Source organism: Oncorhynchus masou, chromosome 31, assembly GCF_036934945.1.
Source record: "Oncorhynchus masou masou isolate Uvic2021 chromosome 31, UVic_Omas_1.1, whole genome shotgun sequence".
Lineage (NCBI taxonomy): Eukaryota > Metazoa > Chordata > Actinopteri > Salmoniformes > Salmonidae > Oncorhynchus > Oncorhynchus masou.
The window spans coordinates 60,782,861-60,795,388 of NC_088242.1; the positions used below are offsets into that span (position 1 = coordinate 60,782,861).

The window sequence follows — 12,528 nt, forward strand, 5'->3', positions numbered from 1 at the left end:
CTCTAGCTTCCTGGGGCACAAAGGACACAATAATTAAACGCTACACATCTTGTGAAATAGTCACAATGCGAAACAATTTCAACCTCTCAACAATGTTGACATAGAGAAAAAGTACATTTAAATGGCTTCTCATGGTTTCTATCCTGAGCTTAGATGTACTGTGTGTGTGTGTGTGTGTGTGACCTCTAGCATTACTAATGACTCCAGCATCATCACTATCCCATTCTCCTTCTCAGTGCACCAGACTGTGTCCTTATTAGTCCACAGCATTAAGCCGGACCTCCACACTGACAATAGGGAGAGGACCACATCCATTAGTTCCATAGAGATGATCACATGCGATGAGAACATTGCAGAGACACACGGTTAAACTGGGAACAAAGCACACTGAGGAGGTAGTCGGACCCCAGACACGGAAACCATAACAGAAGAATACAATATGTGCTCCAACTGCAGGGACGATACAACAAACGGAATGCTAAGCAGTCAGCCACAGACACAGATAGTCTTTCAAACAGCTGCCTTGCTTGTGGGTAGGCTACATCACCATAGTCTCTCCCCTTCCCCCCTGTTCTCTCTGTGTAAACACGCGCACACACTGGTGTAGCGGTGCCAGGAAAATAACCTGTTCCTCAGCGTAAAAAAACGAAGGAGCTGATGGTGGACTACAGGATACAGAAGTGTGACGTGGTGAGGTTGGACCCAGGTGCAGAGAAGAGACCAGACGAGGAATCAGTGGTGAAGGATACACATAATACTTTACTGAGAAACGGAAGCCACAGGATCACAGTACAGTTGGAAGAAAGACAAAAACAAACACTAAGTCTAGACAACTCACTCAGGAACCGACCGCACACAGTAAACGATTTAAGCTTCTGCAAAGAAAAACTGAAACACACCTCTTTTAAAGGGGAAATCACAATGAGTAATAGAAAACACCTCTTTTAAATGGGAAATCACAATGAGTAATAGAAAATACCTCTTTTAAAGGGGAAATCACAATGAGTAATAGAATACACCTCTTAAAGAGGAAATCACAATGAGTAATAGAAAACACCTCTTTTAAAGGGGAAATCACATTGAGTAATAGAACACACCTCTTTTAAAGGGGAAATCACAATGAGTAATAGAACACACCTCTTTTAAAGAGGAAATCACAATGAGTAATAGAATACACATCTTAAAGAGGAAATCACAATGCGTAATAGAATACACCTCTTAAAGAGGAAATCACAATGAGTAATAGAATACACCTCTTAAAGAGGAAATCACAATGAGTAATAGAAAACACTTCTTTTAAAGGGGAAATCACAATGAGTAATAGAACACACCTCTTTTAAAGGGGAAATCACAATGAGTAATAGAACACACCTGAGTGTCATTATTATCTCTAGGATGGTCTCTGCTGCCCTCTGGTGTCCAGTGGAACCATGGCGAGAAGAGGGAGCATGGGAGCACCATCCACATTGACAGGGCCACAGTGGAGAGGGTCAAAAGCTTCAAGTTCCTTGGCGTGCACATAAACTCACCGTTTATTGGTCATGTACACAGTTTAGTAAAACGCAGGTGCAGCAAAATGCTAAAGTATATTTCTTCAATAGTGCAGCAATATCTAGCAATAGCAGACCTGAAATTGTGAGGACCTGAGATGGTCCCACCACACCGACACCATTATGAAGAAGACGCAACAGAGTCTCTACAACCTCAGGCGGCTGAAGAAATTCAGCATGGCTCCTAAAACCCTAACAAACTCCTACAGCTGCACCATTGAGAGCATTCTGTCGGGCTGGATCACCACCTGGTACGACAACTGCACTGCCCTCAACCGAACGGCTGTCCAGAGGCTGGTGAGGTCAGCCCAGAGCACACTGACTGCCGTCCAGCACATTTACAGCACCGTATATCACAGGTATGACAAAACATGTATTTTTACTGCTCTAATTACGTTGGTAACCAGTTTATAACAGCCATAAGGCACCCCAGGGGTTTGTGGTATATATGGCCATGTACCACAAACCCCCTCGTGCCTTATTGCCTAAGAATATATCCATATATTACATTTGTAGTCGTTCTGACATTTTTTTACGTCTTGTCTCTAGTTTTTTATGATTTGATTATTTGTGTGACATTTTATTGCACTGGGATGAGCTGATAACACATAGCATTTTACTGCACCCACTATAACATCTGCTAAACTGTGTATGTGACCAACAAACGTTGATGTCCTACTCTCTGGTAATATCAATGCCTACACCCTTTGATGGACATGGTTTTAACAACCTCTCATTCAAACTGAGACAAGTTCCTAGTACCTTCATTGTGCTGCCAATAGCTTCTAGTGATGCTTTGTTTTGATAACCAGCCAGACTTTGAGCCAGCTTCAAATATCTCCCTTCAATCTTCAATCAAACTGCCATTTCATCTTTTGACAGAAGTCCCATGCAACACAACACAGCACGTTACCCAATTATTGCAATTATATATTTTTTAGCCCTTACTGAAATCCCCATTAAAACTTTTCACGCAGAAACTCTGTCAGCCATTTCTCCGCAGCAACGTCTTTGTCCACAAACGCTAAAACTTCCGGAGCTGTTTCTATACCCTGTGTCGTGTTGTGTTCTTTTTATCAGCTCTTCTCAGGGGCTGAAGGTTGAGCCACAGCCATTGTTATCCTCAGTTAATTGGGTCAGTTGATGGTGCAAAAGGTAGAACAATGCAGCCCAATACACTGTAGATACAGTGTCTTCAGAAAGTATTCACACCCCTTGTCTTCTTCTTCTTCTTTCACAAATGTATGAAAAATAAAGCCCTATCATATCTTGATGACGTAAGTATTACATCCCCTGACTCAATATGTCTTAGAAGCACCTTTGGCAGCGATTACAGCTGTGAGTTTTTCTGGGTAAGTCTCTAAGAGCTTTGTACACCTGGATTGTACAATATTCGCGCATGGTCATTTTTTCATTCTTCAAGCGCTGTCAAGTTGGTTGATAATCAATGCTAGACAGCCATTTTCAAGTCTTGACATTGATATTCAAGCCGATTTAAGTCAAAACAGTAACTTGGACACTCGGAACATTCAATGTCTTCTTGGTAAGCAACTCCAGTTTATATTCGGCCTTGTGTTTAAAGTTATTGTCCTGCTGAAAGGTGAATTTGTCTACCAGTGTCTGTTGGAAAGCCGACTGAACGAGGTTTTCCACCAGAATTTTGCCTGTGCTTAGCTCCAATCCGTTTATTTTTTATCCTTAAAATCGCCCTAGTCCTTTATATTAATAACACTCCACCCATGAGGTCACTAGTCATTTGACTGCAGGAAAGGGCTCCAGCGATGTTCGGGATTGGAACATAACAGAAGAATGCTTGCTTAATCAATAGCAGCAAATCGATTCCAGCCTACAGAGGACACGCCAACAGGGAGTATGTTACAGTGACACTACAGGGGAAACGCCAACAGGGAGTACGTTACGGTGACGCTACAGGGGAAACACCAACAGGGAGTACGTTACAGTGACGCTACAGGGGAAACGCCAACAGGGAGTATGTTACGGTGACGCTACAGGGGAAACGCCAACAGGGATTATGTTACAGTGACGCTACAGGGGAAACGCCAACAGGGAGTATGTTACAGTGACGCTACAGGGGAAACGCCAACAGGGAGTATGTTACAGTGACGCTACAGGGGAAACGCCAACAGGGAGTATGTTACCGTGACGCTACAGGGGAAATGCCACCAGGGAGTATGTTACAGTGACGCTGAGGCGTATGTTACCGTGACGCTACAGGGGAAACGCCAACAGGGAGTATGTTACAGTGACGCTGAGGCGTATGTTACGGTGACGCTACAGGGGAAACGCCAACAGGGAGTATGTTACCGTGACGCTACAGGGGAAATGCCAACAGGGAGTATGTTACGGTGACGTACAGGGGAAACGCAGGGAGTATGTTACAGTGACGCTACAGGGGAAACGCCAACAGGGAGTATGTTACGGTGACGCTACAGGGGAAACGCCAACAGGGAGTATGTTACGGTGACGCTACAGGGGAAACGCCAACAGGGAGTATGTTACAGTGACGCTACAGGGGAAACGCCAACAGGGAGTATGTTACAGTGACGCTACAGGGGAAACGCCAACAGGGAGTTGTTACAGTGACGCCAACAGGGGGGAAACGCCAACAGGGAGTATGTTACGGTGACGCTACAGGGGAAACGCCAACAGGGAGTATGTTACAGTGACGCTACAGGGGAAACGCCAACAGGGAGTATGTTACAGTGACGCTACAGGGGAAACGCCAACAGGGAGTATGTTACAGTGACGCTACAGGGGAAACGCCAACAGGGAGTATGCCAACAGGGGGGAGTATGTTACAGTGACGCTACAGGGGAAACGCCAACAGGGAGTATGTTACAGTGACGCTACAGGGGAAACGCCAACAGGGGAAGGGGAAACGCCAACAGGGAGTATGTTACAGTGACGCTACAGGGGAAACGCCAACAGGGAGTATGTTACAGGGAGTGACGCTACAGGGGAAACGCCAACAGGGAGTATGTTACAGTGACGCTACAGGGGAAACGCCAACAGGGAGTATGTTACAGTGACGCTACAGGGGAAATGCCAACAGGGAGTATGTTACAGTGACGCTACAGGGGAAATGCCAACAGGGAGTATGTTACAGTGACGCTACAGGGGAAACGCCAACAGGGAGTATGTTATGGTGAAGCTACAGGGGAAATGACACCAGGGAGTATGTTACAGTGACGCTACAGGGGAAATGCCAACAGGGAGTATATTACGGTGACGCTACAGGGGAAACGCCAACAGGGAGTATGTTACCATGACGCTACAGGGGAAACGCCAACAGGGAGTATGTTACAGTGACGTATGTTACAGTTGACGCTGACAGGGGAAAGGGGAAACGCCAACAGGGAGTATGTTACGGTGACGCTACAGGGGAAACGCCAACAGGGATTATGTTACAGTGACGCTACAGGGGAAACGCCAACAGGGAGTATGTTAAAGTGACTTTACAGGGGAAACGCCAACAGGGATTATGTTACAGTGACGCTACAGGGGAAATGCCAACAGGGAGTATGTTACAGTGACGCTACAGGGGAAACGCCAACAGGGAGTATGTTACAGTGACGCTACAGGGGAAACGCCAACAGGGAGTATGTTACTGTAACGCTACAGGGGAAACGCCAACAGGGAGTATGTTACTGTAACGCTACAGGGGAAACGCCAACAGGGAGTATGTTACAGTGACGCTACAGGGGAAATGCCACCAGGGAGTATGTTACGGTGAAGCTACAGGGGAAATGCCAACAGGGAGTATGTTACAGTGACGCTACAGGGGAAACGCCAACAGGGAGTATATTACCGTGACGGTACAGGGGAAACGCCAACAGGGAGTATGTTACCATGACGCTACAGGGGAAACGCCAACAGGGAGTATGTTACAGTGACGCTACAGGGGAAACGCCAACAGGGAGTCTGTTGCAGTGACGCTACGGGGGAAACGCCAACAGGGAGTATGTTACAGTGACGCTACAGGGGAAACGCCAACAGGGAGTATGTTACAGTGACGCTACAGGGGAAACGCCAACAGGGAGTATGTTACAGTGACGCTACAGGGGAAACGCCAACAGGGAGTATGTTACAGTGACGCTACAGGGGAAACGCCAACAGGGAGTATGTTACAGTGACGCTACAGGGGAAATGCCAACAGGGAGTATGTTACAGTGACGCTACAGGGGAAACGCCAACAGGGAGTATGTTACTGTAACGCTACAGGGGAAATGCCAACAGGGAGTATGTTACAGTGACGCTACAGGGGAAATACCAGGGAGTATGTTACAGGGGAAACAGGGGAAATGCCAACAGGGAGTATGTTACAGTGACGCTACAGGGGAAACGCCAACAGGGAGTATGTTACAGTGACGCTACAGGGGAAACGCCAACAGGGAGTATGTTACAGTGACGCTACAGGGGAAACGCCAACAGGGAGTATGTTACAGTGACGCTACAGGGGAAACGCCAACAGGGAGTATGTTACAGTGACGCTACAGGGGAAACGCCAACAGGGAGTATGTTACAGTGACGCTACAGGGGAAACGCCAACAGGGAGTATGGGCTACAGGGGAAACGCCAACAGGGGGAGTATGTTACAGTGAGTATGTTACAGTGACGCTGACGCTACAGGGGAAACGCCAACAGGGGAGTATGTTACAGTGACGCTACAGGGGAAACGCCAACAGGGAGTATGTTACAGTGACGCTGCCAACAGGGAGTATGTTAGGGTGAAACAGGGGAAATGCCAACAGGGAGTATGTTACAGTGACGCCACAGGGAGTATGTTAGGCTACAGGGGAAATGCCAACAGGGAGTATGTTACAGTGACGCTACAGGGGAAACGCCAACAGGGAGTATGTTACAGTGACACTACACGCCACAGGGGAAACGCCAACAGGGAGTATGTTACAGTGACGTTACCGTGACAGGGGAAACGCCAACAGGGAGTATGTTACGCAGGCGTATGTTACAGTGACGCTACAGGGGAAACGCCAACAGGGAGTATGTTACAGTGACGCTACAGGGGAAACGCCAACAGGGAGTATGTTACAGTGACGCTACAGGGGAAACGCCAACAGGGAGTATGTTACAGTGACGCTACAGGGGAAACGCCAACAGGGAGTATGTTACAGTGACGCTACAGGGGAAACGCCAACAGGGAGTATGTTACAGTGACGCTACAGGGGAAACGCCAACAGGGAGTATGTTACAGTGACGCCAACAGGGAGTATGTTACAGGGGAAACGCCAACAGGGAGTATGTTACAGTGACGCTACAGGGGAAACGCCAACAGGGAGTATGTTACAGTGACGCTACAGGGGAAACGCCAACAGGGAGTATGTTACAGTGACGCTACAGGGGAAACGCCAACAGGGAGGTTACAGTGAACAGGGGAAACGCCAACAGGGAGTATGTTACAGTGACGCTACAGGGGAAACGCCAACAGGGAGTATGTTACAGGGACGCTACAGGGGAAACGCCAACAGGGAGTATGTTACAGTGACGCTACAGGGGAAACGCCAACAGGGAGTATGTTACAGTGACGCTACAGGGGAAACGCCAACAGGGAGTATGTTACAGTGACGCTACAGGGGAAACGCCAACAGGGAGTATGTTAAGTGACGCTACAGGGGAAACGCCAACAGGGAGTATGTTACAGTGACGCTACAGGGGAAACGCCAACAGGGAGTATGTTACAGTGACGCTACAGGGGAAACGCCAACAGGGAGTATGTTACCGTGACGCTACAGGGGAAACGCCAACAGGGAGTATGTTACAGTGACGCTACAGGGGAAACGCCAACAGGGAGTATGTTACCGTGACACTACAGGGGAAACGCCAACAGGGAGTATGTAACAGTGACGCTACAGGGGAAACGCCAACAGGGAGTATGTTACAGTGACAACAGGGGAAACGCCAACAGGGAGTATGTTACCGTACTACAGGGGAAACGCCAACAGGGAGTATGTTACAGTGAACTACAGGGGAAACGCCAACAGGGAGTATGTTACCGTGACACTACAGGGGAAACGCCAACAGGGAGTATGTTACCGTGACGCTACAGGGGAAACGCCAACAGGGAGTATGTTACAGTGACGCTACAGGGGAAACGCCAACAGGGAGTATGTTACAGTGACGCTACAGGGGAAACGCCAACAGGGAGTATGTTACAGTGACGCTACAGGGGAAACGCCAACAGGGAGTATGTTACAGTGACGCTACAGGGGAAACGCCAACAGGGAGTATGTTACAGTGACGCTACAGGGGAAACGCCAACAGGGAGTATGTTACAGTGACGCTACAGGGGAAACGCCAACAGGGAGTATGTTACCGTGACGCTACAGGGGAAACGCCAACAGGGAGTATGTTACCGTGACACTACAGGGGAAACGCCAACAGGGAGTATGTTACCGTGACACTACAGGGGAAACGCCAACAGGGAGTATGTTACCGTGACACTACAGGGGAAACGCCAACAGGGAGTATGTTACCGTGACGCTGAAGCGGAACTGATCTCAGTAAACAAAGATATTTCTGGAATGACAGATAGAGGTTGTGGCTCTACAAAGTCTTTCTCATGAATAGTTCACCTCTATCACCTCAATCTGTCAACTGCATTCCAAAATAACAGAAGTATAGTATAGCATTAGACAAATCGAACAATAGACAGGATCTTATGAATGCATTGACAATGTACTTCAAGCAGAAAGGAGCTATGAATGTGAAAACTATGGCCCACCACAGAGAGGTGAACATAAACAGGAACACACACGGGCGTGTGCGCACACATGCACTCACACGGAGCACGCACACGCAAACACACACCAGCCACAGCTGGAGTTTCTTTACAAATTGAATAAATGCAGATGGCATGGCATTCTGAAATTGTTTTCCATATTAAATATACAGCCCCAGATTCACAAATTACACATGAAATAAGATCAGGTCTCATTCCAATTCATTTCACATCACAGGGGGAATATGCTAATGTTTAGTTGGGGGAGAGGCAGTGAGAAAATGGGAAATTGGATTAAATACAGCCTGAGGCAACTAGGGAAGAGGATGACTAGAACTAGAGAACTCACATTTTCTGACAAACAGGCTGAGCTCAGGTGCCGTACGAATCAAGCATCAAGGAGTGCTGATCTAGGATCAGGTCCCTCGCTGTCCATGTAATTTTATTTTATTGTATTCTAGAAGGAATTACTGATCCTAAATCATCACTCCTACTCTGAAACGCTTGATAAATAGGATTGCTATGAACTACAACACAGCTCCACGTCTCCATTCCAAACCACTACCACCCTGCCCACAGATGTTTAAAAAAGGCAGGGGAATCACTCCAGTCCAATTTGCTAAATATTTCTCAAATCTCCTGCCCCTTCCAACACGATAAACAGATTTCAACACAGGGGCAGGAAAAAGTCCTAGTCAAAGAGAATCAGCTAATACATTCTGTTCTGTGAAACTAAGCTACTAATGCCGATGGCCTTTGTGGAAACCAAATCTTTAGACAGGACTAATGGAGAGTTCGACACGACACCTTACCAGTGTCTATCATGATGACCTAATTCACTGGCTTCTCTTGCAGTCTCCCTCTGCTGATTCCACAGCTGCTAGTGTAGAGGTGACAGAGAGAGAGAGAGACTACAGTACCATGGACAGCTCACTCTCTCTTGGATCTCATAGGGCTGTTAAGGGTGGAGACAAGAGGCCACTGGGCCACATGCTAACTTTAGCCACACCGGTCACCTAATATCCCTATGGGCCGCCATGCCATAATTACTTGTTTCACCACACAGCCATATTGGAAAAAGCAAACCAAAGCAAACCGCATGCAGTAGAGAATACTAAAGTTGAAGGACTGTTGGTGCAAAACACACATCAAATGAAAATGTGTTTAAACACAAAAAGAGGTATGTTTGATGGGTAGTCTGCTTTTGGAAATGATTAAAAAAAAGACCAGCCCACAAAAGAAGCAGAAAGAACTGTCTGGCAAGCTAGTCATAAGAAATTGCTAATTTTTAATCAGGCAGAGACAAGTTGGCAAATGAATAGTCCTCGCCTCACAACATCAATATATAGGAGTATTCACATGTTCTCAAGAAAGAAAGAATTGTGAATTGATTTTCTCAGAAAACATCGGGTTGCATGAACATTATTCATTCCCAAGAAAGAATTGTGATTTTGGTACAAATTTGCATCCGTCCTATACATACATACAGACACTTACACATCAATGAACACATGCTGTGCATCGAACAACAATAGGCTATTCTAACAAAATCCCTACAAGTTTTTCACATGAACATCATTGAACACTGGGCACACTGGAAAACTGGCACTACAACCAAAATATATTATTATTGGCCCCTGTCCCAACACTGGAAGCAATAAAAGCTCTCACATGCTGCTGTGCATCACAATCAAACACTGGCACTATAAAACCAAAGCAAATCATTGGCCACGGTGCCAAGTTCCAACATCATCTCTGTAAGGGCCCCAACTCTAGGGGCCCTAACACTAGGGGCCACACAACAACTGTCAACACAATTACACTGCAGGGTTTCACATAATGTCTCTCTCCCTCCAAGAATGCCAGAGGTTGTTTCCTGAGTGCGGCATGCAGTGCCTCTCCAAATCCCTGGGAGGGAGTGAGCGAATGAGAGGGGGATTAAAGGTCTAATGCCAGCAGATGAGAAAGAGAGAGTGAGAGAGATGCATGGAGAGATGGGGAGAGAAAGAGAGAGAGAGAGAGAGCGAGAGAGATGGATGGAGAGATTGGGAGAGAAAGAGAGAAAGAGAGAAAGAGAGAGAGAGTGAGAGAGATGGATGGAGAGATGGGGAGAGAAAGAGAGAAAGAGAGAGCGAGAGAGATGGATGGAGAGGTGGGGAGAGAAAGAGAGAGTGAGAGAGTGAGAGAGATGGATGGATGGATAGATGGAGAGAGAAAGAGAGAGGGGGGAGCGAGAGAGAGAGCAAGACATCACTGGATCTCCAATCCAAAAGGATTAATGTTGGAAACAACTTTACAGCCGAGTCTACGTAGAGTATGTCTATGGAGGCCATAACTCTCTGCTGACTGGAGTCTATTTAAGAAATCAATGAATAAGTCAGTTATACCCAGGAGTTATTTAGCAATAATTAAAATAGCTGTTAAAAGTTCATATAGCTGTTAGAGTTACACATAAATATGAGGTTCGTAATATCAATGTATGAACATGCAATAATGACAAATAATCTGTGTACATTCCTCACACTGAAGCGGGTAACCTTGTCACGTGTACCTGTTGAATTTATTGTAGCTAGTCCGCTCTAAAAGCTTTTTTTCTGACCAGTGTCAGTGTCCTAATGTATATTATGCTCTCTTGGGGCATTACTGAGGGATGGCGACTGCAGGGAGACTTGTAATTCAGCTATCCAGATGGTCGTAAAATCCTGCGCTATTAAGTGCCATATAATGCATGCGTAATAGCCGTTTTTCCATTACATTATGGAATTACCACTCTGCACATATCGCACAGGAGACATGAACCCAGTTAAGTGCAGATTTAGTACATAGTACACACCTCGTTCATCTTGTATTTTGACAGTGATTTCGATGAACGGTTCAGTCTCCCTGTCCAGGCGCATGGCTATCACGATATCTCCACTCTCCTTTCCCACGTTGATTGGGGTAATATCTGTCTTCGGATAAACCAGCTCAAAGGAGGCTGCCTGAAACCTGGCTGGGCTCAGGCTCATAACGACAGAACCGATGCTTGTATCTTCGGAGACATTGAGGAAGACCATGCTACCAGAGTCCAACAATGCCCTATGCATCCGCCCTGCCCTAACCAGGCTGCCCAACTCCCTTGTCTGGCCTGGGCGCAGTGGGCACCACTGTCGTGGGGTAACCGTGATCTCAACACCCTTACTGATTCTGCAGGGCCAACCATGGTCTTTAGCAAAAACATAGAACTTGATTGCAGATGGGAGGCCCAGTAGGGAGTCCATCAGCAAAACTTCGCCAGTTTTTGGTACCACATAGAAACTGCCGTTTTTGGGAACAGGGAAGTACGTCAACTCTGCGTTCTTTCCACTGTCCGCATCAAGCGCTTCCATCGTGTAAACCACAGATCGGAGTGGAGTCGCGTCATTCAAAGTTAATTTCAAGTCTGCATTGCGAAAAGTGGGTTCGTGGTCGTTGGTGTCCAAAACATCCACTTTCACCGACGCAACCTGAAAGGCAACATGGCCCGCTGAAACGCATGTTTGGCAACACAAACTTACACTCAGTAGGTATTCGAAGCGCTCTTCCCTGTCCAAAATCCTGGAAGTTTTAAGCAATATATTTCCCTGTTTATGGTGGGCAAAGACGTGGAAATCCTCGCTGCCATTCCCATAGAGTTTCAAGTGCATTCCCGATTCTGGACACCATTTTTGCGCGTTGATGCGCTTCACAGGAATGCTTAGTCCATTCACTTTTGATGCCTTCGGCGAGTTCTCAAATACATGCCCATGAAAGAAAGGCAGTCTATCATCCGTTTTATATCCAAAAACAAACAGACAGTAAGTCAATAAAATATACAAAATCATGGTGGTAACAAGTTGTACCACCGAATGGTTCAGGAGTTTCATGTGTGACAGCAAATCAATGAAAGGCAAAAATAAAATGCCCCCGTCTGGTAAAATCAAAAAGCTGTCACATATTTGTCCGATGTCTCCTCCGTGAATTGACCTGGGTCAACTAAACTTTCACCTTAGTATCCGGTGAGATCTTCCGACTGTCTGTCGCTGTTCCATGCAGCACTACGTGCAATCCAACGCTGCAGGCAGTTACTGGTTGCTCGCTACCAGCATCGTTCAGCCCTGGCGTGCTGGACAGCGCCAAGCGCGGGGGCGTGGCGCATAGGAACGGAATTCTCGGAGAACCCAACCCCATGTGACCGCCTGGCAGCTGTTTGCATCCTGGGAT

The 12,528-nt window shown here is 46.7% G+C and overlaps 1 protein-coding gene across 1 annotated transcript in view; it reads right to left on the minus strand.

Moving 5' to 3' along the window:
• The window catches only part of LOC135524222 (neural-cadherin-like), a 131,864-nt gene extending 119,715 nt beyond the window's left edge, over positions 1-12,149 (minus strand). Inside the window, exon 1 of the mRNA XM_064951568.1 lies at positions 11,141-12,149. Coding sequence (XP_064807640.1) covers positions 11,141-12,149 — 1,009 coding nt within the window. The remainder of the gene's footprint in view (positions 1-11,140) is intronic.
• Between the last annotated feature and the right edge of the window lie 379 nt (positions 12,150-12,528).